We start from the raw sequence: 27,641 nt of genomic DNA, 5'->3' as shown, positions 1-27,641 counted from the left end.
GGATATCCATATGCATTAAAGGATAAGAAAAGTCTTGCAATAAAGAAAACAATTTAACTTTTACACAACCTTACTCATTTCTTTGTAGGAGTCATGTAATGGAAACCCTCGTAACTTCTTATCAAACAGGATTCCACAAAGTACTTGTTTAGGAAATGCTGTAGGAGATAATTGTGTATAAGTTACCTTGATATTTTTGAGGGAAAGAGTTGGCCAATCCAGACATTCTCCTGGCGCTCTGAAAGAAGACTGAGGTAAATGCTGGTGCATGTTGTAAGAAATCGTCATTGTCTTTCACATCTGACTAACTCCTTTGTATGGAAAGATGGACAGCCGCCGAGGCTATGATAGTTTGCCAGAGGACTCTGGGTGCGAAAAGTCACAACCGTCTATTTCATTCTTCCTACTAGACCTTAGGAGGACTGTGGCTATGGTGCCCATCAGTGCTGTTTTTTTACAGAACAAGCATTAAAAAAATGGTTATATAGTGACTTCCTGCATCTGTGGGGTTGCCTCACTTATTCATAGGGCACCAGCCTATTTGCGGCACTAGAGCAGGGAGGGTGCCAGCATGTGTTACTTTCTTTAGTGAGAAGAAATGATTATCCCCATCAACCCCCAAACATACCCCTCCTTAGGAAAACAAACATTTGCAAGTTTATTTTATAAAATCTGTGTAGAACTTACATAAATATATTGTGACAGCAGCTGTCATACTGCATATATCAAGAACGTGCTTTGGAACTTTATGCAAATGCACGGGCGATGTATATACTACTGTAGACCCCAAAGACTGCTCCATGTGTTCCCAGTGCCAAGGAAAACACAAATGTTCTCCAGTGAATTCAGAGGAAAAGTCACCACAGCCCTGTACCTTTTACAGCCCTGTTCTCTTGGCCACTGAAACATACTTTGAATGGCTGATCCTAAGGAGAACAGGGTGGAGGTGAGGGGGGCTGAAGATTCATTTTTATCAGGGACTTTTATAACTCAAGTGCTGTGCTGGGCATTTGAAGCACATTCACTCATAAAATTTTCACAGCGGCTTTGTGGGAAAAATGGCATTGTTTGGTAATAAAAGAACCAAAACTCAGATTAAATAAATTGCCCAAGGTCATTCCTTTATTAATTTATGGAACTGGCTGGGATTCAAAATTAATTTGACTTTAAATATTTGTAAGAGCAAACATTTAATGAGCACTTACTATGCACCAGGCCCTGGGCTAAAAAGCTTTTCTTCCATCATCTTATTCTTTGCATGAACTCTGTGACACTGAGTACTGTTGTTTTCCTAATTTACAGATGAAGAAATTGAAATTTAGAGAAGTTAAACTTAACTTTGGTACAAAGTAATAAACTGGAGTTGGAAGGAGCCCTTAACGCCAGGGGTTTGTTCCTTTGAGTCATGTGGTTTCCCAGTTTTCCTTCTTGATTTAGAATCTGGAAACTTTTCTGGTTTGTACTGAGCTTAAGGCACAGATCTTCTGATGTCTTCATGAACCAGGATTTCATAAACATTTAAAAAAGTCATTTTCCCTTGATTCATCACCCAGTATCTGGAGTTTAGTATCATTTCCACATTCATGGGTATTGTTATTTCTGTAACTTTAATAATAGATCATATTTGGAGTTTTGAGCATATTTCAATGCAAATACCTTATGTATAAATATTACATGAAAGAAACGGCCTCTACAAAGATTTGCAGTCTTTTGCACACAACATTGGGATACTTGTATAACATGGAGTCTCTTCCTCCATTCCTTTGTACTCTTTGGAACTGGGAATGTTTGAGAATAGAATCATTTAAAATTTTTGCTATGAACAGTTTCAGTGCTTATACTGCTCCTTTTATTTCCAATTTGAGAACTCTTCTGCTTTTTAAAGTCAAACCCATTAGAGCCTTTGAGAACTATGGATTTTGAATCCTTACCTTCTTGTGGTTGCCCAAGTTCCCCACCATGGCACGTTTTATTACTGTTGTAATGACAGCAACCATTTTCCAGGCACCACTGATCCTAGGGAAATGTGCCACTTGTGATTGCAAAGTTAGAGTCTGCTTGGGAGGGTTTACAAAAGAGGGAACAAGAATCGAGCCTAAAGGCCATCTCAGGCCAGATCAGTTAAAAGGCTCAGGAGATCATACTCTCTGTCCTAGACCACTGGAAACGCTTTCCTAGAACAAAAACACAAAATATTCATGTGCATGGATGTTCACAGAGTGCATTTAAATAAAATATATATGTAACATAAATGTAAGTGTATTTCCCACCTTAGCAATTTTTGGAGGGAGATGGAGACATTTGGCTTTGGAGTCTCATCCACAGGTTCCCTGAACAGACCTTATCAGATAGCTACTTAGCGCAAATCAGAATTTTATGTCCTGTCTAAAACTGAAGAAAAATACTTCACTGCAAGGGCAGTATCCACAGTCTACACAAAATGTTCTGATAGAGTTGGTCATGTACTTGAGCTACTTGTTAATATCAGTTTTAGGAACTTGGTAACCAAACAGTAGTCCTGGTGGATGAGGCTTTTTATAAATAACATTGATCAATTTAAAATACGACTTCCTGGATTTCTTGGTCAAAAAAGGGCTGGATATTCTGCCTTCAGTATGCAGGCTTTCACTCATTCTGCCTGTTTTCAAGACATTGCCATCTTCCAGTTGGCCTGGTATAATAAGATGGTGGATATTTCTGAATTACTGCCTCCCCGAGTCCTAGACATTTGCCCCCCACCCCCAATTTTTCCTTCAACACTGGTCTTCAGAGAGAGCTTTGGGGCAGGTTCTGAGGGCTTGTGTTTGGTCCACTCACCACTAAAGTCCTGACAGCTATTTTAAGTGGGTTGGCTTTCCTTTGATTTCCAATTAAAGATGGCCTTCCACTCTTCTTCTTTGAGCTTCTTAGGAGTTCCAAGGAGACTATCCTTGGTTTCCATTGAAGAATTTAGGGAAGTTCTCAAGCACTTAAACTTCTGTCCTAGCTATGGTCTAAAAAAACACAGTCCTGGACCCAGTCCTATCTGTATTATTTTCTGAAAGAATGTACTAATTGTGTTGTTCAGGCAGAACTTTTTTCCATTCCTTTTAATAAAGTTAGGGATTTGACCTGTCCAGTCCTGGTTCTCCATCGTTCTTCGGAAAAAAAGGTCTGTGATTGCTAAGCATGTTGTCATGGTTATAGAGCTGTACATGACCAGGCAAACTTTCCATCCAGCTGCTGCCTCACTGAGGTACCTTCCCCCTCTGGCCTCTTGATCACATGTTCTGGCCAAGATCAACAGACAGTGATGAACCTGGTCTGATGTTATTCCAGGAGAAGCTTGATTTAACATAACTCATTGTTTCTATAAGAGACCAAGCACTTTTTCTTTCTACTTGACCAGTTTATGAATTCATTTGTCAGAGAATATAATACACCCATGCCTTGTCTATTAGGTGGCTATTTTTGGACACTGATGGCCAGTCCTCCTAGCAAGTCAGAGTTCATGACAGAGGAAATATCATTTTCCTGGACTGGGTAAGAGTCCATCTTCTGCCATGTCTGTCTGCCATTTTTTCCTCTCTTTGGCATTGCCACCATTTCATGGGCACCTTGTTTTTCAGCCTAGCATGGCTCCTGTTTCTACCCTCTTTGATTGCACGTCACTGCTAATGTCCCGGAAGCCTCTGATGATAAAGCAGTGTGGAGGGGAAGTGGGAAGGACCAATATCACTTTCTTTTTTGTGTGGTTTACTCAGTCATAGGAATCCCAACTCAGAGGGGCCTGTACTTGAATATGTCACAGAGGTTTCAGGCTTTACTTTCAGCATCTTTCTCCTTTGGAACCAAAATGGGCATCCATGACACCACTTGGGCTGACTTGAGTGACAGAGGCCAAGTTCCACTTGCGGTAATGCTTTCCTTCCGTAATTCGGCTCAGGAACTGGTGGCTGTGTGGTGCTGCATCTCTTCCTCCCTTAGGTTGGATTTTTTTCTCATGAGAAGCTGAGCAGGTGAACCTCTCCCTTTCACTGGACTTGCCCAGACATGTCTGAATGCTACCTTTGGCTCAGACTGGGACCCCCCCCACCCCTTTCACAGCTGTTCCAACAGCCTGTACACTTCTTTTCCTTTGATCATCTTTGACCTAGATTATGATCATCCCAAGAGCTTGCCAAGATTGGGTTGCAGCCTGTTTGTCTCAGAACACAAACTCTGAATTGGCTGACAAGACCAATACCCAGGGGCACCACTAGTTTGAATGAATGGTGCCAGAAATCTCTAGTCTCCCTGGACAGGGTCCCTTGATCGAGGTCAGGGTGTTTATAGGACTCCTTCATACTTTACCTACAACGTTTTAAGATTTTGTTAGAATTTTAGGAAATTGTCAAAATAGAGAACTGTGTAAGGGTAATGTATATTGTAATGAAGATTTTGAAATTCTTCATTTAAAGACCACCATATCGGGGCGCCTGGGTGGCGCAGTCGTTAAGCGTCTGCCTTTGGCTCAGGGCGTGATCCCGGTGTTCTGGGTTCAAGCCCCACATCAGGCTCCTCGGCTGGTAGCCTGCCTCTTCCTCTCCCACTCCCTCTGCTTGTGTTCCCTCTGTCTCTGGCTGTCTCTCTCTCTGTCAAATAAATAAATAAAATCTTAAAAAAAAAAAAAAAAGACCACTATATCTAACATACAGAAATTCAAATGTTTGTTGAATGGGCAAACAAAAACCAAAATGCTGTGACTAGCCAACTGCTATTCAGAAGTTAAAATGAAGTGAAAATGTGCTGTTATTTTTCAGTAGTGTGTTTTAGCCTACCAGATTTAGGAAATATCCCACAGACTTGTGAAGTATAATTCCGTCAGTACATTGTGGGGATCCAGATATACCTTACTTAGGACTAATTCATCTGAAGACAACAGATAACTTTGTGCTTTAGGAAACCTCACTGGGACACAAACATATGTGACTGACTGACTTTCAGCTCTGGCTGACAACACAGTAAGTAGGTGTTTAAATGAAAACAAAAGCACTTTGGATGTTACTGTGGCCTCACTGCAGGGCTAGGAGGACTGAGGCACTTGGGGAGGATGAAGCAAATATTCACATGGCTTCTGCCCTCAGTGAACTTTCAGCCTAAATGCAAATGAAACACCGCGGAAACAAAATAAAACAATGTACAAAACAGGTAATGTACATCCATTATTCTTGGTAGCCAAACTTGAAAGTCAACTGAAAGGTTTCAGAGTAACAGTTCATCAGTGAGGCTTGGGTTTCTGTCTTTGGGGGTCAGTATTTGTAGAGCCTTGCCCCCCATCAAAGGCCTTCTTGGGATCTCTTCCTCAGCGCATCTCCAGCTTTGCTGTGGTGGAGACAACCCGAGGAATATGAAAAATGCCCTTTCTCCTCCACAATGGTGTTATTTCCTTCCTTTCAGGAATGGCTCATAACTCATGGGAGGTGTGAGTTCTGAATGCTTGTTCTTTTCATCTCCCTGGAAGTGGGCCAGACTGTAGATAAAGCGTTTGATGTGTCAGCAGTAGGCTTGTAACAGCTTTGACTACTTACATGATGATGAAAGGTTGAACTTTGATAAAAAAAAAAAAAAAAAAAGAAAGAAAGAAAGAAAATGGCAAGAAAAGGAAAACGGCTCATTTTCTTTCTTTTGCTTTTTTTGGGGCGGGGGAGGTGGTGGCAGTTGAGAAGCATCCTACCGGGGTGGTCTGTGAGGTCTCCGGGAATCTGAAATATTAGGAGGCTATTCCCTTGTGAATTTCTTTGCTTATGTATCGATTGTTTGAGAGAGGGGGGACACCCATGCTCACCGGAGTAGCAGGGCCAGATTCTCAGGGCCTTATCAGTAAGCCCCTACCGCTCTGCCCAGTGAGCCCTGCTGGAAAGGGGTATCACGTTCCTCAGGGCAGATCACTTAGGTTTCCAGCCATCCCTCAGCACCTGCTTGCAGACACCAAACAAACCAGGGCTGGTGAATCTATTCTGATTCGCAGGGTTTTTTTCCCACCCCTTTTTTCCCACCAGGGCATTTGTCTGGAGGTCTCCTCTGTGCGTGGTCCCATAGGGTGGTCTTATCTTCCCACTTCTAAAATAGACAAAGAATGCAGTGATATATTTATGAAAACCCAGAACCAGTTGGAATTTGCTTCAAACCATATCCCGGTCTTATCAGCAATTGGTGTGTCAGCCTGCGTGCTGAAGCGGGGCTTGGGGAGGAGGAAGAATTTCGAAATTTTCTTTTCCGAAGAAAAACATGAAAAAGCAAAAACAGAAACAACAACCTGCCGTTCAGCCGAGTGACAAGACAGCGCCAGGAGCAAGGACTCAAAGAGGAATATAGACGAGTTTTACCTTTAAACAGGAGGCATAGGCAAACACAGTAGAGAAACCTCCTTTTAAAATGGTATTAGTGGGACAATAGCAAACATATTTACATCACCTGTTTATTCGAGAATCTGATATTTATTTTATAAAATGATGACCTCTGGCTCTGTGTCTTTGTATGCTCGAAGCCCAGCACTGTCTCAGCCACGCCGGGCCTGCTCGCGTATGCAGCCGCCAGGACCTGGCCGGATGTGCTGCCGGTGGGCTAAGGCCTCGCTGCAGTGCCGAGCAAACCTGGGGAGGATGCCAGGACAGACATTCTTCTGTAAGTGTCTTTGAATATGAGGGACACCGTAAAACTCTTTGGGAGTCATCTGGCCACCACCAGAGGACATTGAAGTCCCTGCAGGGTTTGCCAGCACAGGCCAAAGGGTGACTAGCCCAGTCATACTGCCTGGGGGAAGCTTGAGTTTCAGGGAGTAGTGCTCACCAGCACGGCCAGCCTGCTGCCCCTGAAGAAGTCTGTTGGGTGACACAACAGCTTCCCTACTTTATGAACACCTAAGACGCTGCTCTGGAAGCTGTCCATTGGCACTTATGAATTGCCTATGACAATTAAAGAGAGTGTACATAAGATGTGGAATTCAGATCGTCTGGGTTGGATATCTGCCTCTGAAAGGTGTGATGAAATAACTAGAAAAGACTAGGAAAAACAAACAAAAAGTGTGTGTGAACTTGCTTAGTTCAGCCACCATATGACCAGGATTTAAATTGAGATTCTTAGCTATCTCTTTTTTTCTGATTAAAAAAAAAAAGGGAAAAACTATCTTTTTCAATGAAGGAATTGCTGATAGAGTGGGTTATTTTAGTGCTTTGTAGTCACCGAAGGCCTAAAATATTACGTCTGGACTGCACAGGTGAAACTCGATGTCATTTCTTTAGCAATAACTATGGTAGGCAGAATTATGGACCCCCTGGTCCCTAAGCTATCCATGTTCTAATCTCCCAAACCTGTGACTGTGGCCTTACGTGGCAAAAGGGACTTTGCGGATATGGTCAAATTAAGGATTTTCATGTGAGATTATCCTGGATTATCTGGATGGGCCCTCTCACAAGAGGCCTTATAAATGGAGGTGGGAGGGTCCGAGTCAGGGAGAGATTTTGAAGATGCTGTGTCAGTGCCTTTGACGATGAGGTAAGGAGGCCAAGAGCCAAGGAAGGCTGGCAGCCTCTGGAAGCTGGAAAAGGGCAAGGAAACAGATTCTGCCTTAGAGTCTCCAGAGAGAACCCAGCCCTGCTGACATGTTGACTGAAGCCCAGACGGACTTCAGACTTCTGACTTCCAGAACTGTAAGATACTAAGTGTGTATTGTTTCAAGTCACTGAGTCTGTGTCATAATTTATTATGGCAGCAATAGGAAACCAAAGCAATACAATGCACAACAATACAAGTGGGCTTAGAGACATTAATTGATGGGAAAAATAAAAGGAATTTGTTTTAGGCTTGATTCTCGAGACAGAGGTCATGGTTCTTTGAATAGGTATGAAGGACAAAAGGGTTTCGTTTTTGTCAGGCCAGGGGGCACTTCTCAGGGGTCATGGCTCAAGATTTTCATGGGACAGAATAGGTATTTTGGTCAAACTTTGCTGACGTGTTCTTGACTCTGTGTAGAGAATCAAAGTTGAGTTGTATTTTATGACTTGGAAACATAAGCCCATGGGTAGCATAATGTCCAGATTCTTAGAGTAGAAAGTTTCCAGAGTCATCACAGATTGTGATCTAAAGCCTGCAGTGGTCTCAGCCCAGACCCCTTGTTGAATCCCAGCCCATCAACCTTAATCACAGGTCCATCCCTGCCTATGCTTCTGCTGCTGTCTTCCATCACGAGTCTGAGTAAAGTGGCCTGCAGTCACCAGCGAGCTGAAGTAGGGCCTGGCTCCTGTCTCAGAGAGAACCCCCCACATGAGCAATGTGCTCCATCATCCAGAATGCATGACGTGAGCACATGTGATAAGGCGTGATGTGTGCTAGCTGCTGGAGGAACTAAGAAGGTAAATAAGCCTCAGAACCTACCTGCTGGAAGCTCATGTCAGTGAGGCATTTTGCAAAATGCAGTAGCACCTTGGACAGTAGCATCCAGTTCATCTGGGAAAGTTATTGAAAATGCAGGTTCATGGGCTGTGGCTTAAGAAAACATTGGTTTAGCACAGCCGTCTTTAACTGGGAGTGATTTTGTCCTCTAGGGACCTCAGGCAATGTCTGGAGACATTTTCGTTTGTTACAACCGGGGGACAAAGGGTGCTACTGGCATCTAGTGGATAGAGGCCAGGGATGCTATTCAATATTTTACAATGTACAGGATGGCCCCCTAAAACAGAGACTTCTCTGACCCAAAATGTTAATAATGCCAAACTTGAAAGACCCTGGTCTAGTGGGTTACTCACAAACACACCCATTATATATTATACCGCAGTGCTATATACATGTATGTCAATATCGTGTATGTACATATGTGTACACATGTGTCCATGTATGAGTATGCATACATATAAATAGCTTTCTCTCTCTAAGTAGGTTCATCACCCACTACAATTTGGGGTGTCCTCTCTCCCATTGTCCACTCTGCTCCTGCTCCCTCCAACAGACAGCTAACCTACTGGCCATCTTTGCTTTGCTTTTCTGTTTTGCACTGGCCAAGATCAAGGGAGGCCAAGTACCTAGACCTTTACCCCTAGAAGTAACTGTCATGCTCTGAAACTTTACCAAAATAAATTTGCAGGTCAAAGAGAGACATGGCTAAGGACATCCTTTTCCTCTTGTGATGTTTTTTGATGCAATTTGCAATTCAGAGTGGGTATTCTAGTCACAAATCAGCTTTGCACCACTAGCTATTATGAATATAAGAATTATGATTCACACATAAACTCTTTGCACTCAGGATATATTTCTCCCTACGCTAGCCCTGCTAGGTTTTCTCTCCCCTTTTCTCAACTTCATCTAGAATCGATGGAGAATTCCATTCCCTTCAAATAATTGAACACTGGGGGAAAAAAAATCCCTCTAGAATGTGGCTGAGTGTAGCTGATTGGTTCTAACTGGTTAGAAATGTACTGTTCTGCTTTCCGCCTCCGGTTGGGGAGCCAGCTCGGCATCCCGGTCAAGGGATGAGTGCTGTGTCACACGTTCTAGTATGGTTTCCAGCCCTCAATCCTCAGTGGTCCTCAGGCGTGGGGGAAGAAGCCTGCAAGCACATGGCTGTGGTTTTATCATCTTGCACTCATTACTCTGTTCAGGAAGATAGATTTTTATTATGTAGCAAGACTGCTGCTCTATGGTAAACTTTGACACAAAGTGATCATGTTCTTGACTGAATCAGCTAAAACAAAAATAAGGGGGCAGCAAATAGACTTGGGACAAGTTTCATGTCTTTAAAAAACAGCTACTTTCGGAGAAACACTTGGGTATGCAGTTAGAACAAACGATCACCTCTAAAGAACAAACTAAAGAAAAATGGTGAAAATCATAACTCACCAGTACTATGGAAGTTCCTAGCGTCCCTTTCCTTTTGGCCACATGGGACTATAGACATTAATCGTTGTGTATTTTGACCATGTAGATATTTTCAAACACTTAACAAAACACATGGGGTCCTCAGAATCCTGCCAGCTTATAAGGTGAAGTTAAGTGTTGCTTTTTGATATATCAGCACCAAGAAACATTTAATTAGTACCTAACATGTACAAAACCCAAGGAGATACAAGGTAAGCAGGTGCAGACAGCCCTGAAACTATACCTTCTCATCAGCATCCTGTAGTTCAAAGTGGTTTGAGAAATTCATTGAGATTCTAGAGCTCATCCTGAGTGGTGGCTCTTCCTCTCATTCCAGAAGTTTTTACTGAGATGTTTCCTTGAGTCTGTCACTCTCCTGAAGGATCTTAGGCTCAAAGGACGGGTCCCTGCTGTCGCCAAAGTCTAGCTTGGAGGCAAAACCAGTATCATCCTGCAGTGTTAAACTTCTATGTATGTGTCAAAAATATAGAATACATATGAGAAAGAAAAAGATATGGAGGGGCTCCTGGGTAGTGCAGTCGTTAGGCATCTGCCTTCGGCTCAGGGCATGATCCCGGCGTTCTGGGATCGAGTCCCACATCGGGCTCCTCCACTGGGAGCCTGCTTCTTCCTCTCCCACTCCCCTGCTGTGTTCCCTCTCTCACTGGCTGTCTCTCTGTCACATAAATAAATAAAATCTTTAAAAAAAATTAAAAAAGAAAAAAGAAAATATATGGAAAGATGGAGGGGGTCACTGGGAAATGAAGGGGTCTAGAAGGCTTCACAGGTGAGAAGAGGCTCGAAATAGACCTTCAACAATCAGGATTTTTATAGGGGTCAATGACAGGGGGAGAGAGGGAAAGAGGTACATATAAAGGAGATGGCAGGCTGCAGATGGGCCTGGGGATAATAAAGAAGGTACACTGGACCCCCTCTCCAGGTTGGTCTTGTGAGGGAAGATGGGAGAGAAGATTGTGGGGTATCTTGACAAAGTAGAGTAAGCGTGGTAATAAAGATCTAATGTATCAGAGTATTTCAATGCAATGAAATTTATTTCTTGCTCATTTAATAGTTCATTACAAGTGTTTAGTAGATAGACTTCCACATGGTGACTCAGGGAAGTGGAAGCAGACTCTTCTCATCTTGTACAGTTATTGATATCCCCTCCATTCATCTGGTAGAGACAGAAAGTGAGAGTGCGGAGCACTGAGATGAGAGATTTTTATGCGTCAAGCCTAGAAGTATGTTATTTACTTCCGTCCACCTCCTCTTGCTCAGAACCTCGTCATAAGGCCTAACTGCAAGGGAGTCTGAGAAATGTAGTGTTGGTCTGTGTCAGGAGAAGAAACCGATTTTAGTGAGCATTTACTTGCTTCTAAAATGGACACTGAGCCTGAGTTTTATCCCGGATGCAGCAGAAAGTCATCCGTCACTTTAGCATGGGGACACGCTCAGTGGTGATGTAGGCTCCGTAAAGTGAGTGATTTTTGTATGTTCTATTCGTTGCTGCCTCCTCAGCATATGTAGGCCTTAAACACATAGTTGATCCAATAATGAAATGACGGATGGAGGTTGGAGAGGAGCCGTGGACGTACTGAACTTTCCAGGATGGGTTAGTGCAAGAGCGCTGAAGCAGGGAAGCCGGTTAGAAAGGTTGGGATAATCTGATAGAGCCTGAGTTAGTGCAGTTACAGTAGGGATTCGTTTACACATTTAGAAACAGAATTGTTCACTTCTGTTTTAACTTTCCTGGTTTACAGCACGGCCACATCTCCTGGTTTAACCAGATTCCCTGCCGAGTTGAAATCATAGAAGCAGGTTGTGAGCCGAAAAGGGCTGGCACTTTCTTTGGAGGTAGTAATTGGAATGCAGCCTCGGGACTTGGGCTATGCCACAATACTGCAACCCAAACAAAATAAAACTTGACTAAACCAGCAAACCCGATTGGAGTTCAAGTTACTTTAACAGGCTCTTGGGAAAGACAAACTGCAGTTGTATTATGTATGCAAAATCTGCTCTTTGACCTCAGCATAAGGAAAAGTACTGGAGCCCGCGTAATCTTCTGCCAGCTTTCTGAAGCACTGGGCAAGTTAACTCCTATGCAATTATGCACTATTTTTTAAAAATTTTAATTTTGCAATATGCTTGAAAAATAGATGCCGCTCCAGCAAGAACAGAGAATATCGATGGAAAGAATATGTTCTCTGTGCGCCTACGAGAAGCCAGCACACAGGCAGCCTCGTGTGGCCTGAGGCTTCAGGATTTTAGGAAGTTGCTTGCAGATGAATTTTTTTGAAATTAAAAGTTAAGGGAAGCATTATGTCCTCCCTCTAGATTTAGCTTTTGTGGTTTATGTATAAGCTGGGCCCGACCGCAGAGTCTGACCTAGACTCAGGTTATGTGCCTCTGAAGTCTGGGGAAAGGCCCGACGTTAGGATTATGCTGCGTGGAGTGAGGAACCTCACAGAAAACAGCCAGGGATTCTTAGGAGATTTTTAGTGATTCTTGCTGATCTGGAAATAATGTAAAAACAACAGAAGAGCTTTTTGTGGTATTTTTGCATGCTCTCTATTGGTTTGGGGAAGAATCCAATGTGAAAGTGGCTTAAAAATAATAAATATTTAAAAAGACATAACGTGCCCTACCCTTTTCATCCACTCGCACCAAAAAATAAACAGTAATAACAAAACTGGCAAGAAGAGGAAGGGAGAGCAGGAACAATGGACGGCGGCCGTGGGTGGGGATGGGCATGAATATGACCCAGACGGCTAACGTCTGGTGTTACTGCAGAAAGTGCTGGGGAAGGTGTGAGGAAAGGCCGCAGGGAATCTTTCCCTTCTTTGAGGCGTGAGTTCCTCATTTCCTGAGGCCTCTTGAGATATAAATTACCGGTTTCAGACAGCGGGCACCTGAGGGTTTACTAGTTTGCTTTCTAGCTCAAATCCCAGAGAAGCCAATCCATTGAAATTCCATTTGCCTAGTGATCTGTTTACCAAATCTACCGATTTTTCTTAAAAAAAAAAAAAATTAATTATTCATGAATTTGATAGCAATTCATTTTGCACAGGATAGTTTTCACATGAGCCTTACAAAAGTGTTGGATGTAAATTGACTGGAAAGCACTTTTCTTTTCCCCTGCCCCAGCTTTCTGAGTATTCAATTACAAGTTGCTGAGGCTGGAAAAACAGACGCCTCTGGTGAGACATCAAGGAGGGGGAATAGGCATGCTGCAACTTCGAGTTGCAGAGAGGGGAGACATACTGATGGCCAGAGGAGGGGGACATACTGAGGTAAAGAATGAGTGTCAGAAAGGAGGAAAGGGCAGAGAATCAGGGGCAGGGAAAAATTCGAAGGCTCTAGAACATCTCCCTTAGGTGGCTGGGCCTCTGCCATTCCTTCCAATATCAATCATCATTTGCCTTCTACTTACGATAGAAACAGGTTTGGTTAGCTGAGCGAATTCAGAGAAATGGTTCTTCTGAATACTGGCTTTCAGTGTTTTCATTTTCAGCAGCCTCGCTGCTTCCTTAAATCCAAGTCTCATTGAGTCATGCTAGCAACACCTTTAAGCAGTGGCAGGAAGGGAAGTATTCTTGGAGGAAGATGTCTGCAGAACCTACAGAAAGATGGGGGTCTGAAAGAGGAGGAAAAAATCTCAGTAAAATCTAGAGGGCTCCTTTGCTTGCTTGGGGGTTGGAAAGAGAGGCCAACTTGTCCCCGTTTGCCCAAGGCTTCTCCAGTTTTAGTACTGAAAGCCTCCGATCGGGCAAAATGAGATGGTTGGCTAGTCCTGAGAAGGAAAAAGATAAATAAAGGTGGTGTTGGGTGGGGAGGGGGGATGGTGTAATAATCTCTTTAGGGGTAGCCTTTTCGAGGGTGTAGTGCATGTGGCCTACAGGGAAGATAATTGGAGAGTTGGAGAAGTTACACAGATGTGAGCAGTCACCCCAGGGACCTAATACCAGGGAAGGCACTAGGTTTGTTCCAGACATCTTGGTTATACAATATATATGCACTTACTTTTCTAAATGTGCTTTTTTTTCTCTCTCTCTTTTCTTCAGGGAGGCAGGACACAGTGCGTGAGAGAAGTCTGTCCCATTCTCTCCTGTCCTCAGCACCTTAGCCACACTCCCCCAGGACAGTGCTGCCCCAAATGTTTGGGTGAGTGACTGTTTTCAGATCAAAGAACAATGTAATTTATTCTTGGGAGTTTCTGCTGAGAGTCTTCATTCATTGTTATGTTGGAGTTCTCAGGTTGTCCTAGTTCATGGCTTATTAGAAATACCTGCTTCTTCTGATTATAGGAGTTTATTTCTTTCCTGAGGTCTCTATAGGGGTTTCTTTTTTCTTTTTCTTTTTTAAGATTTTATTTATTTATTTGACAGAGAGAGAGAGCACAAGTACGGGAAGCAGCAGGCAGAGGCAGAGAGAGAAGCGGGCTCCTTGCTCAGCAATGTGGGACTTGATCCTAGAACCCCAGGATCATGACCTGAGCTGAAGGCAGATGCTTAACCCACTGAGCCACCCAGGCACCCCATCTTCAGGGGTTTCTTTGCTCTGTATCTGTAAACCTGGCTCACCAGACAACCTGGGATAATAGCTCCTGTTGGAAAGAACAGTATTGAAGAAACTATCTTTCAATGGGCATATGATGATCAGTAGAAATGATTAGTATTTTAAAGGCATGTGAAGTTAACACATGGGGGAATATACACCAGCATTACTCTTAGAGGCAAAAACATGCAGGAGGATAACACCAAAAGCAAGATGTTTGGAAAGGAACAATGAAAAATAGCCAACACGAAAGGAGGATTAGCTCTTTCTTGCTGAGCATTTCCTATGTCCTAGGCACCATGCAAAGCACTTTATATGCTTTTTCTCATTAAATTTTCTTAAGAAACTGTCCTGTGTAGGTGCGAAATGTATCATTCTGATATGCAATATAGGTGCTATGATTAGTACTATTGCAGAAATGGGGAGTGGATTTCCAGAAGGTGGCATAGCTAGTGAGCTACAGAGTCCCTGTGATTCCTAAGCCCATGCTCTAACCTGCTGCTGCTCAGCCTCGCTGGTGACGTGGAGAGTGGCACACACGTTGCTAATTGAAAAGAGACAGCGTGCCATGGAGAGTCTCTAGGACAAGAGATCCTTTGGCTCTTGTTAACAATCCATATGTGAACTTCTTACATGTGATCTTCAAGCTCTTGACTTAGTTGAGGTCAGACTCATATTCAAATAAAAGTAGCTTGAGCCAGCATCCGAATACAATAGAACATCTCCCACTAGAATCCCCCAGCAACCTCACTCAAATCTCTAGGGATCCTTGAGAAGGCTAGCACGTTTCCTAGTCACCACTGGCTTTGTGTTTCTGCTCCTGCTGTTTCTCCCTTTATTTTCTTCTTCCTCCTCCTCAGATAATAACCTCTCCTCTTTCACCTCTGCTGCTTCTCCTTCTTCTTCCCCTTTCCCTTCCTCCCTCCTCCTCCTCCTTCTTTTTCTTCTCCTCCTCGTCCTCCTTTAACTCATTTTGTACTTCCTGGGATACTCACTCTCCAGTCTTTTCACCTTATGTGGTGCTGTTGAATCAAGGTTCATGTAGTAGATTTTACTGAAGGCTTGTGGTCAACGCGAAGGGTGATAACTTTATAGCGAAGGACAGCAAACAACATGAAATGGAACCTTAAGCTCCCTTTGTTCTTAAAAGGTCCTAACTATTTTGCCTTTAGAAGAGTGTCACTGTTTGTCTTTCATTTGGTCTCCAGCCTCCTTTCAGTTACTGTCCACACCCTTTTTTGATTCCTCTCTCCTTTCCATCATACCTTGCTTTTCTCAATTCCAGAACATCCTGTTGATGGATGTTTTTCATTCCCAGCTTATCACAGTCATAGCCTGAAGTCTTTCTACAACCAAGTTGCCAAATACAGGTATCTTGTTAAATGAAGGCAGTTTTCTATTCTTTGAGGGATTCTTCTGCCAACTCTTAATCTAATAATGTTTACCTTCGTGCTGCACACACACACACACACACACACACACGTGCACACACACACACAATGCTTTTTAAGTAACTATGAAATAATTAAAAGAACAAAGGAGAATTGTTTAGACATGCCTGATTAAAGACATTTCCACTGAGATATGTGCTTCCTGGGTTGCCAGTGTGTGCTTGTACCCCTGGCATAGCTAGCTAGTTCACTGTGGTTGAAATCATCATGCTTCTGGTCGTGGTGGACACAGCATTCCATCTAAGCAGAAAAGTCATCACAGAGGAGGTGGCATTTGGGGCCTGACATTGAAGATAAGTAGATTTGATTAATGCTTTGAAGCCCATACCGTGGATGTGCTGAGTCAGCTCAGAAACTTCTCATATGAGCAATAGCTGTTGTATTGAATGCAGATTTTCTTGTCCACTTGTGGTCATAAGACAGACTACAAAAGGAGTGACAAGTCTTAGGAAACTTGAAAATCATAATTCTCCCAAATGAGACCTTTTTTGATTGACCTAAACCCCAGTGGAATAATGTGGAAATGGCTTAAATTAGGCTGTGTATGAAGTCTCTGAACCACTCTTTTGAATGTTATCTTATTTTGGGCCATGATGACTTTGGGATTAAGGTAAGATTTTGTGTTCCTCACGGGTAAAAAGAAACATACCCACACGATAAAAGACAGAAAGGAAAAAAAAGGAAACATTAGGATACTTTCTAGATTCTGAAATCTTAGACCGATTAGACTTTTGGCTGGTGGACACCAATTTGCTGTTAAATATTCCTTTGACCAGGATTCATTTACATGACATACCTCTGCCTTTTGCACTGCAACATTCTCTTCCTCTCTGTCTCATTTTCAAGGAAGAGACCCATCAGAGATTTGTGTATACTGAGCACCCAATGCCCCTCTCAGAGTGACACAGCCTAGGATCCTATTGGAACTATACTACTGTGATAAAAGCTTCACATCAGTGTTTTTAGGTAAAAGTTGTATTTTATTGAGTGATAATCTGGGTAGTTGTTCACATTTGTTCAGGGGGATAAACTTGTTGAAGAGTCTTTTTGTTCAGTGATCTACTGATGCATCAGTCCACCAACCCATCCAGCCATTTGTTCACCTATTCATTCATTCATCCATGCCACAGTACTAAGTACTATATATGTAGTAAAAGCTACGAGCTGTGGGGACACAGGAAGGGGCTGTTCATTCTAAGAGGTACAAGGGCCTCTGAGGAGGTCATGTGGAGCTCAGCCATAAAGAAGATACATTTTGATTGGTGGAGAAAGAAGCTTGACTATATTTATATAATTTCTGTCCTGCCTCTTGCCAAACAGGATTTAAGGCCACTTACAAAAGACATGAAGCACATGTAGATAAAAGATAGGAAAAAGGCAAACCAACTTATCACATTTGTAAAAATTGCTAAATTGAAACAGCTATTTTTAATTCTTGAAGGATAGAAAAATACCTCTGATAGATTAATATAGAGGACAGTGTTTACAACAGTGAAAAATAACATCACCATCATTTTTATAGTAAATGCAAAAAAGAAAAAAAGATATGCCTAGGGATGTTGCTTATACTAGAATATCCTAAAACCAAGGTGTGATACAACAGAAGTGATTCTAATGGGGTGGGTGGCCTGCACACAGCTTCCTGATGTTTCAGGGCCTAGAGAAAAATCTAGAGAAAGGCTGAATTTTGTATTTTGCAGGTAATCCTCTAATTTAGTCTATAAGTTCTCACAAGCTCCAAGAAACTAGGACCTGGGTGTACACATAAAAATACCTGTGTTACAATAGCTAAATCGTGGAAGGAGCTGAGATGCCCTTCAACAGATGACTGGATTAAGAAGTTGTGGTCCATATATACAATGGAATATTACTCAGCTATCAGAAAGAACGAGTTCTCAACATTTGCTGCAACATGGATGGCACTGGAGGAGATAATGCTAAGTGAAATAAGTCAAGGAGAGAAAGACAATTATCATATGATTTCTCTCATCTATGGAACATAAGAACTAGGAAGATCGGTCGGGGAAGAAAGGGATAAAGAAAGGGGGGGTAATCAGAAGGAGGAATGAAGCATGAGAGACTATGGACTCTGAGAAACAAACTGAGGGCCTCAGAGGGGAGGGGGGTGGGGGAATGGCATAGACCGGTGATGGGTAGTAAGGAGGGCACGTATTGCGTGGTGCACTGGGTGTTATATGCAACTAATGAATCATCGAACTTTACATCGGAAACCGGGGATGTACTGTATGGTGACTAACATAATATAATAAAAAAATTTTTTAAAAAATAAGCATAAAACAAAAAAAATAAAATTAAATTTAAAAAATACCTGTGTTTGTTGGGTTATTAATACTTGCTCAGTGAAAATACAGTCATTCAGCTAAATTTTGTCTTACCATGAAAGGGTTTTTGGTTATATACTCTAGCATCAGAATTGTAGGTAGAGAGGGCCATGTGTTATCATGAGGAGGCATTATTGGTACCATTTTACAAGTGACCTTAGTGAGGCCTGGAGAAATACTCAAGGTCACCAGGAGATCCATATGAGGGACCCAGATTATAACTTACTGCCATCTTTTGAGGCAAGTTTACTTCTGGTAGTTAAGAGCCAAACTAATGATTTAATTCTGTATCCTAGCCTTGAAGTTGACTCTAGCAGGAATATAGAATTTTTCTTGACTCCTATTGATGGTAATTCCAACGATTCTAATTCTGAGAGTAGTATTTAATATGTGCCTATAGGTATTTTCAGCATTTCACAGGGCCTCCTGATTAATAGAGATTGCTTTTAATCTTTTTATAAGAAGAAAGAGTGTAGATGTAAATCTAATGAGTGACTATGAATCTTTGACTTCTTAACTCAGTCCTCGATTCAAGTACCATGTCAGGGATGTTTTTATATGCTCCAGGGAGTAGAAGCTCACATACTGAAAGAAAGGAGGAAATTGGATTGTCGTCTTTATTTGGGTTTGCTTTTATGGCCCTTTTGGTCACCAATCAGATCTTCACATCAGGGAAAACTAAGCTAATTCTACAGAGGTGTGGTGCTTATTCGTAGGCACTTGGGCAATTGGCATGTGGGTTGGATTCTGCCTTTATGCACATTTTGAGTTAGTGCCATCCTTTATACCAGTGGACTTGTCATGACTCCAACTGAGATGCTATATCGTTGGTTCTTCTTTTTGCTCATTCTAGTTCTTCTTGGGATATCTTGACTCCTTTTGCCTCCTCCCTGCCAATACCTTCTTTCTGGATAATTTTGCTTGTTCTTTAAAATGCAGCTCAGGTATTACATCCTCCAAGAAGTCTTCTCTGTTCTCCCTGTCCCCACAGTTCCCATATTGGCTTCTTTCCAGAACTTACCATATTGTTGTGTTGAAATCATTTTTTGTGGGTTTTTCTCACCAGTAGACTGTAAGCTCCATGAGGGCAAGTCGACACAGACCTGGTCATCTTGGTTCACTAAGATGGTATTAAAGATTTGTTGAACTTACAAGAGTCAGTGTGGAATCAAACTCTTTATAACAAAAGCTCTCTACATTAATGACTCCAGGGAATTCCCTGGGAACATCTAACCCAGAACTATTTTTGTGCACCAGTTTTACCTGGTCTTGTGAGAATGTTTAACAGCCCTGTGATATAATTAATTGTTCATGACAAAGTGGGACATCCTGACTTCTGTCTTGCTTACACCATGCTATTGCTTCTCTCTAGGTCAGAGGAAAGTGTTTGACCTCCCATTTGGAAGCTGCCTCTTTCGCAGTGACGTTTATGACAATGGATCTTCATTTCTCTACGATAACTGCACTGCATGCACCTGCCAGGTAAGGTGGTTGTGAGGGGCTGCTGTCCAACCATGATTTCAGTTGGGGTTTTATTATTAACATTATAGCCAAACATGATAATGTGTTACTTACTGGAAGGAGGCATTATCAATGCCATTTTACTAGTTAAGATCAACTCAAGGTTGCAAGGAAGTTTGAACAGAGGACCCAAATTACAATTCACTGTTATCTTCCCAGGACCTACAAGTTAGCTTTTGGGGGTGAGAACTAAAGTCTGAGGGGGCTATCCTGAGGTACTTTCTAACATCAGACACATAGATGTGACAGTATTCTCTGGCTCTAACTATCCAAGACGAATTCTTTGACATGCCTCGCAATAAAAATAACTTGAATCACATTCAAGAGGAAAGAAAGGCATGGATTTACAGTTCATCACAAAGATAAACCTGATAGTTCAGGAAGAGAGTATTTATGTTTTGTTCATTGTACCATTTCTTAGTTGAGGCATTGCTTGCTTTTCTCCAGAGGCAACCGAGGTCTAATGACTTGTAAAGAAAGAATTCCACAGCTCCAGAATTTTAAAGGGATACACATCACACATTCATTGACTGTGCTTATGCAGTGATTTATTTTTAAAACCAAGAAGAGGATCATTTTAATGGGAGATGTTAAGATCATTCATTAGTGAGTTAACCCAAACATCTGTGTGACATGAATTTAGAATAATGCATTTTGGTGGTGATGGTGGTTGTTTTGTTTTTAATAACCAAAGGGATAGAGAGGAAAAGAGAGGAGTTTTGCTCAATGTCAGCTGTGAGTCAGTAGTTAGGATTAGAGGTCAGAAGTTCCTGATTACTTGAGGCATGCTTTGTTAAGTAGCATGCATTACTTCGGGGGGTGGCTGAACAGGGCTGAACTATCTGTTCCCGGCACTGAACACTGAGTATTTCCTAAGCCTGAGAATACTTTCCTCAGGCTCCTTCCTCCCGTCTGTGGTTTGCACTGTCCTATGCTAACCATATAGCTACTCCTTCTGTTTGCCTTGGTCTCCATCCTCCAGACTTTTCTTCCTCTCCAGGAATTTCACAGGTTATAGCTTCCTCTTGAGGGTACTGCACCTTTGATGAAACACATCACATCCCCAATTCTCTTAATTGCAGGAAAGCAGACTGAGAATCTGTTATGCTTGCAATGCTTTGGGTCTCATGGATTCTTTGAGAGAAGATTAGGCAATATGTCCCAGTACTCAAAAAAGTGTAATTAATATATTTCCTTCAAGAGGTTGTCTTTTGTCAGAGTATGCGTCCACAGTCATCTTTAGGAAATTGGATGTTTGAAGAATCAAGCTATAGGCATTTTGGATAATCAGTATTATTTTCTATCTGCTTAGAGCTTCCCTCTCCAGCATCTCCATCCAGTGCCATGGCAGGTGCAGGGAATTGTTTAATAGTACTCTGAGCACAGTATGGTTTCAGGCCTTTGTGCCTTGAGATTTATTGAGGATTCCTCTATCTGGAGTGTATCTTCATCTTCTTTCAATTTGATCAGCAAACTCCTCTTCATACACAACAGCCTATCTCACATATTGCCTCCTCTGGGGAGGCTTTCCTGACTCACTTAGGGAGGTAATTACTTTTCCTTTCTGTTACCTCTATACCTTTACTAATTCTGTTTACTACATTATATTGCAATTTATTTGTTCACATGGTTCTCTCTCTCCTTTTGCTCTGTGAGCACCATGTAGACAGAAGCACATCCATCCATCTCCGTATTCTCATTGCTTAAACTACTGCCAGGCATATGATCTAACGGGTGTGTGTGTGTGTGTGTGTGTGTGTGTGTGTGTGTAATGAAAGTTGGGAAATGTACTACCGTCAAGTATGTATTACTTGAGAGCTGGTGAGTGCCCTGTTTTCAAACTAGAAATCAAGACATGCAGCTTGGCAAAGGACTTTTTTTCCAATTTATGAGTTGACCTATAATAATTTCTATGTGCCAGAAACTGTGCCAAGTGCTCTACATATTTCACTTAAATTGTACAATAAACCTGAGGAGTAGGTACTCTCACCTCCATTTTGAAGAGGAGGAATCTGAGGCTCAGGGAGATGGACTTGCATAAGCTGCCACACTAGTAAAGGAACCGGTCTTGTCCAATGCTAATCCTATCCATTATCTGCTGTGATAGAACCTTAAAAAGAAAACACAACTAATGCCATTTTTAAAAGGATTATCTCATTGTCATATTAGTCTTAGATGGATAAGTCAGGAGGAGTAGAGTGGATGGATACCAGGAGTCCCTCCTGAAGTCATAACATTAACGGAGAAGCTACGGAAGTTACATACGTTGATTCACACAACCTGTTTGAGTGCTCTCTCAACACTAATAGGAGAGGGCTTGGTCTCATTTCCGTCTTCGGTCTCCCACTAACACCGCACTGTGAGGGGATTGCCCATCCGCTGGGGACACCGCTTTCCTCCAGCCCTGCCTGCCACCAAGTCTCACCAATGTTTTGCTCTTACATTCATTCCAGCTGACAGCCTACTCCAGTGAAATTGCAACTTGTTGGCTGGGGAACTAAAGAAGTTTACTTTTCTTAAATAGCTCTGAATTTTCCTTCAGTGTGTTGTTGAATAAATCAGTAGGCACAATTTACTTGGCTGCTGTGTTCACGCGATGCCTCTTCTTTAGGAAGCAAGCCATGCTTCTTAAAGTTACAGATATAAACTCGTCACTCTCAGAGGGCAAATGGCCTGGTGAGGGTTACGTACTTGACAGAGGAGCCCTAGAGCCCAGGCCTGGTTTTGGAATTGCTCTTTCAGTTCTTCTGCGAACGTGGAGCACACTAAGGAATTTCATCTTGAGGAGGAACATTAGCTCCTAATGTTTACTTTTTGATTAGGTATCGTGCCTTTATGCGAAACTCCTTGAAGGTGGCATAAGCCCTGGAGGAGACCCAAGAGAGCAATGTTAATGAAGGACGTGCAAGAGGAAAAGGGCAGGAAGAAGGAAACCGGTCGGCCCATAGTGAGCTGGACTTGCTTGCCACACGTTGGCTGGAGTACAACCAGAAGTTTCTTGAACATTAAACTATAAACACTTGGAAGGTAGTGAGGGTACATCACAGTTCTCAGAGCTGCTTCATCTTCTAGTCCAGATACCTCAACAACAAATAACATTTTGAAGGGAAAGAAAGATTTATTGCAACATGTTACAGTGCGGTATCATCAGAATGTGTTTAAAGCAGTTAGTTGTGGGCTGTTAAAAGGAAGGCCAGCTGGGATGTTTGGTAGAGATGAAAGCATTTTTAATTCCTGGTTTGCCTTCGGGCCCCTAGGACTCTACCGTGGTGTGTAAGAAGAAGTGTTCCCACCCTGGTGGCTGCGTCCGAGGGGAGGAGACGTGTTGTGAAGAGTGTCTCCTGCGAGTGCCTCCGGAGGACGTCAAGGTGTGCAAGTCTGGCAACAAGATTTTCCGGGTATGTCACAAGCCAAGTGCCTGGGAAGCACTTTACTACACTGAAATGTAAAAGCTCCAGACAAAAGGCAGACCAGAGTAATCTGTACTTTGTAGACATGTGTGTGTGTGTGTGTGTGTGTGTGTGTGCGCGCGCGTGCAAATGTAATTATTTATATTGCAATATTATATATACCTATATTTAAAATCAAGTACCTGTGGGGCGGAGAAGCAACTGTTTGGAAAAATGGTTTTCTTTGGCTTTATTTTTGCTTTACAAAGTGTTTTAAGCCTGTGAAACGTGATCGCCACATGTGGTGAGCCAGTGACTGGGCTTGAGCTGAGGATGCCCTGCCTTGATGTGCTGTTATGGGGGCCCTAATGACTGGGGGCGTCTCATTCACCTAGTGTCTCTTTCCAAGATCCTGATGGTTCTCTAGCTTGATAATTTTAGAACTTTTCACAAAGCCCCTTTTCCAAAGAGAGATTTTTCTCACTTGGAAGATGCGCAGGTGAGAATGTTGATGCCAGCACAGCCGGTGAGCAAAGGTGAGAGAGCCTTGCCCCAGCTGAGCCAGCAGAATTGTCCACCGACCATCTGCTACTCATCGACTGCTACCCGTAGTTTTCTGTTAGCATAGCTGTGCAGTGACCGTGTAAACATCAGGATGAAGATTGTTGTCTTTGTGCAAAGGGCTTTCCTTCTGGTCTGTTGGATGGAGGGAGTCTTTCTGTACCTGTAGGTGCCACCTCAGGACGTTCCTCAGACTGAGACCCTCGGAATCAAGTCAGACGCGGGAGCTCCTCCTGCGGCACTTAGCCAGATTTCCTTTTACATTGACAGAGAGGGGGAGAGCGTTGATTCCTATGGAATCAGTAAGAAGACATGATGGGTCATGCCCAAAGGAAGGGGGTCATGTGTGTTGTATTTATACCAACCTCTCGGAGCCACTCATGTGTCCTTTTAACATAAAGTCATCGTCCGTTTCCAGAGCACCTGGATGCAATCGACTCCCCCTCATGCTGGTATTGTGTGCAAAGTGTTTTCAAGGCTCCTTGTACAAAGGTTCCTTTTTGTGATGAGCCTAAAATAATTTGCAGAGAGTCATCTTTGAACCACCATGTCCTAGAAAAATCACTCAGAATTTGGACTGGTTGGATGCCCTTTAAGACAGATTCATTGAGGTCTTTCACTCCTGAGAAATAAAAGGCTCTCATAGTCCTTAATATAGCTTCCAAAAATGAGAAGGAAGAGGAGAAGGAGCAGTCATCATCAAAATCTGCTCTAGTCTCTCTGTTTTTAACAAAATCTGCTGCTTATGTCTACAGACCCAGGAAGGAATCCTTGTTTTGTTTTCAGACCCATGTCTTGTGTGTGTAATCTGCTTTTCCACAAGCTGGACCATCAGCCCTGCACGTTCTCTGGAGGGACTGGGCTTCTCATGGCTGGGTATTTGGCAATTGCCTATTATAAATTCAGTGAGTCAAAAGTATTCCTCAAAAAAACCTCTCTGGGCTAGAAAACATATTCCAAGTTGCTAACCAGCTTTTTGGGAAGAGAGTATCAGACAGCCAGGGACACGTTGTCTTGGAGTATTCTGTCTGGGCTCCGCATATTTGGATGGCTTGCTGATCAGGTGTCTGCCTGGGCAGTGAGAGTCCTTTGAATTAGCCTCTGTTCTTTGTACGTTCGTGTCCTGTGTGGTCCAGAACTATGTCACATCTGGGAATAAACTAACCGCATTTGTACATCTCCACTGTTGGTGTCTGGGACAGCTGGAACATTTCAGTTCTATCCAACAGGAACATTAGACCTTTGCTACCGCATCATGTATGAAAACTCAGGTTTGTCTTCCAGGGTGAAGCTATAAGTAAACAGTGCAGGAGAAGCAAGATGCAAATATGATTTGGTTAGATGCACAAGAATTCTTTTTACATCCTGGAGAGGGAACACACACACACACACACACACCCTCCAATTGGACAGGTGGAAAAAGACACCTCAGGGTAATTTAGTCTGATGGTGGATCCCTCACTCAGGGTAAGAAATGCTCTCCTTGGCAGAGAAATCCCAGCCTGTTGGATTAACTCCCATCTGCCTCCAGCTGATAGCAGAATCCTGTGCTCTCTCCCCCGTAGGATGGAGAGATGTGGTCCTCTGTGAATTGTACCATCTGTGCTTGTGTGAAAGGCAAGACAGAGTGTCGAAAGAAGCAGTGTGTTCCCATCAGCAGCTGCCCGCAGGTACGTCTGGAGTGCAGGTTGGTTTCTTCTTTACCTTAAGGTCTTGGGAAACATCCTACACGTAGCACGGTCACATGCCATCTTCTGAGCACACAGTCCAGATCTGCTGGTACTTCCAGGTTCCTGAATAGCCACAACCCCCTTTGCAAGGCTCACTCCTTCTTTTTCGCGCTTCCCACCCAGATCCTAGTCCCACGTGAAAATAGCTCTTAACCTTGCATTTGTCCCAAATCTCCTATTTCTCATTGACTTTCCCCACTTCTTTGTTTTAACGTCTCCAATTCCTGTTAGATCTGCTCTCTTGTTCCTTTTGTTGGCTTTTCTGTTGAACACCATAACCAGCCTTCCCATTTTTCTCTTCTCTTTCTCTCTGCCCAAATTGGGGATTCTTTCCCTTAGCCGTTCAAAGTAGTATGTAGTTGTTTAGTAAGAAACTCCCCGAGGGGTTTCTCCGAGTGGCCTAGCAGCACCCCCGACCCCTTTACTATATTTTCTTTCCCTAACCCTGGCCTCTGTTGTAGCCCCAAATGGAAATGGCGCCCCTATGGAAATATCTCTTTTCAGAAACCCCCAGTTCCAGCACTCCGAATAAAGCCGCCATTATCTTCTAAAGCATGAACTTCATTGAATTCACCTCGGCAACTCGAAACCTCTTAAGGTTTTATGCATTTTGGGAAAATGTCAAACCTATTCAGTACCTTCCAGTGAATGAAAAAATACATCCATATATTCAGGACATGTCCTCCCTTCTCTGTTATAGACAGCTTTTAATTTTATTCACATCTGTTATTATTATAAACAAAAAGTTGCTGTTTTTACTTGAGTGCCAAATGAGGCACAAAAAAACAACAGCTGTTGCTATTGCACAACTGAATGAAGGGGGTAGAAAAAAGGGAAAAAAAAACCCTAATTAGTCTTGCTTTAAAAAGCCTCAGACATAAAACTGAAAACCTCCCATGAAAGAAAAAAAAAAGGAGATACAATAGGGAGACTTGAACACGGTCTGCTTATAAATATTCATTGGGAAAAATGGGATCACATCATTTATGCCAGTCCTTGGGGAACCCTCAGTGCTAATGAACTCCGGCAGCGCATGCTGGCAATAATGGGCTTCCTTATTCTACAAGACAAAAACAGCACGCTGTGCCAACCTGGTGGCCCGAGTGACCAGCCCCAGCAGGCCGTGGTGGGGTTTCCAGCTTTACTTGGGTCTCGCCGCTGCGGCAGACTGGACGGTTTCACTGTCCTCTTGCTGTGGGGAGGTCAGTGTTCTTTCTGTCAGCGGCATCTCCATAGCATCTCCTCTTTGACGACCTCGTGGGAGCCAGGAGCATTCGTCTCCCATGTGCAGATCTTTCCCCCACTGCACCCCCTCCTGGTCTTGTCAAAGCTTGTCGGGGCCTGGCTCCTGCCCCAGGGGCCACCTTTCTGTTTCTAGGCATCCTTCCATCCTGTTCCTCTGGTTCACACTTTCCTTCCTCAGGGGCCAGCACAAGGACTTTGGAAGATAACTTAGTTCTACCATGGAAATCCTGTTAAATGCTTATTTCCCCTCCCTTACATTGCCTGGGGAAATTAAAAAAAGAAGGTGTATTTTTTTTTTTTTTTAAGAAGCAGACTCTATTCCCTGCTCTATCCTTCCTGCCTGCTACTCATCTCTTTTTCCAGAAGTGTGTGTGCCTTGTTGAAGAAGGGTTTTATGGTTGGATTTCCTGTCCATCCTCCCTGGCAGTCCCTACCCTCCCTCCACCCCTCCCCCACCCCCACCCCCACCCCTAGCCCTGAGGCAAAGGAGCACCTTGAGTGAGAAGGGCTGTGGGGGGTTCCAGTGGGGACAGGTTGTCGTAACACTGCTGTCTCATCATCACTGATACATACTGAGACTTTCCCTGTAGTCGCAGGACTTACCCTGTTTAATGTTGAGACCAGCCCTCTGAGTTGGGTGCTGTTACTAGACCCTTCTTACCAGTGAGGTCACAACTTGTCCAGAGTTGCACGCTAGTTGCGTAGGTCTTGGGAGCCTAGACTTCATAGCTTGTGCTTGATTTATTCCTTACGTGATCCAGTGAGATTACCAGCTCCACTCAGTTCCAGGAGAAGGGAGGTGGCAGTTTCTGCCAAGGTGCAGATGTAGGGGATCATCTAGTCACCCTTTGTTGGGGCCTTGGTTCAAGTAGCTCTGCCTCCTTCTGATAGAGCACTTCACTGCGCTCCCCTGGGGCCACCACTCCATCGGCCTGAGCCCCACCTCAGTTGGTATTGTCTTCAGCCGCTTTCAGTCAC

At 43.1% G+C, this 27,641-nt stretch overlaps 1 protein-coding gene across 3 annotated transcripts in view; it reads left to right on the top strand.

Moving 5' to 3' along the window:
* Positions 1 to 27,641, top strand: part of BMPER (BMP binding endothelial regulator) — a 240,243-nt gene that overhangs the window by 112,635 nt on the left and 99,967 nt on the right. For all 3 annotated transcript variants that reach the window (XM_045792879.2, XM_045792881.2, XM_045792880.2), the window contains exons 7-10: positions 13,932 to 14,031; positions 19,590 to 19,699; positions 22,996 to 23,136; positions 25,254 to 25,358. In XM_045792879.2, coding sequence (XP_045648835.1) covers positions 13,932 to 14,031; positions 19,590 to 19,699; positions 22,996 to 23,136; positions 25,254 to 25,358 — 456 coding nt within the window. The remainder of the gene's footprint in view (positions 1 to 13,931; positions 14,032 to 19,589; positions 19,700 to 22,995; positions 23,137 to 25,253; positions 25,359 to 27,641) is intronic.

The sequence above is a fragment of the Ursus americanus genome, chromosome 3 (genome assembly GCF_024610735.1).
Source record: "Ursus americanus isolate L20-20 chromosome 3, mUrsAme1.1.p, whole genome shotgun sequence".
NCBI classification, from domain to species: Eukaryota; Metazoa; Chordata; class Mammalia; order Carnivora; family Ursidae; genus Ursus; species Ursus americanus.
This window is presented reverse-complemented; position numbering and strand designations above follow the sequence as displayed.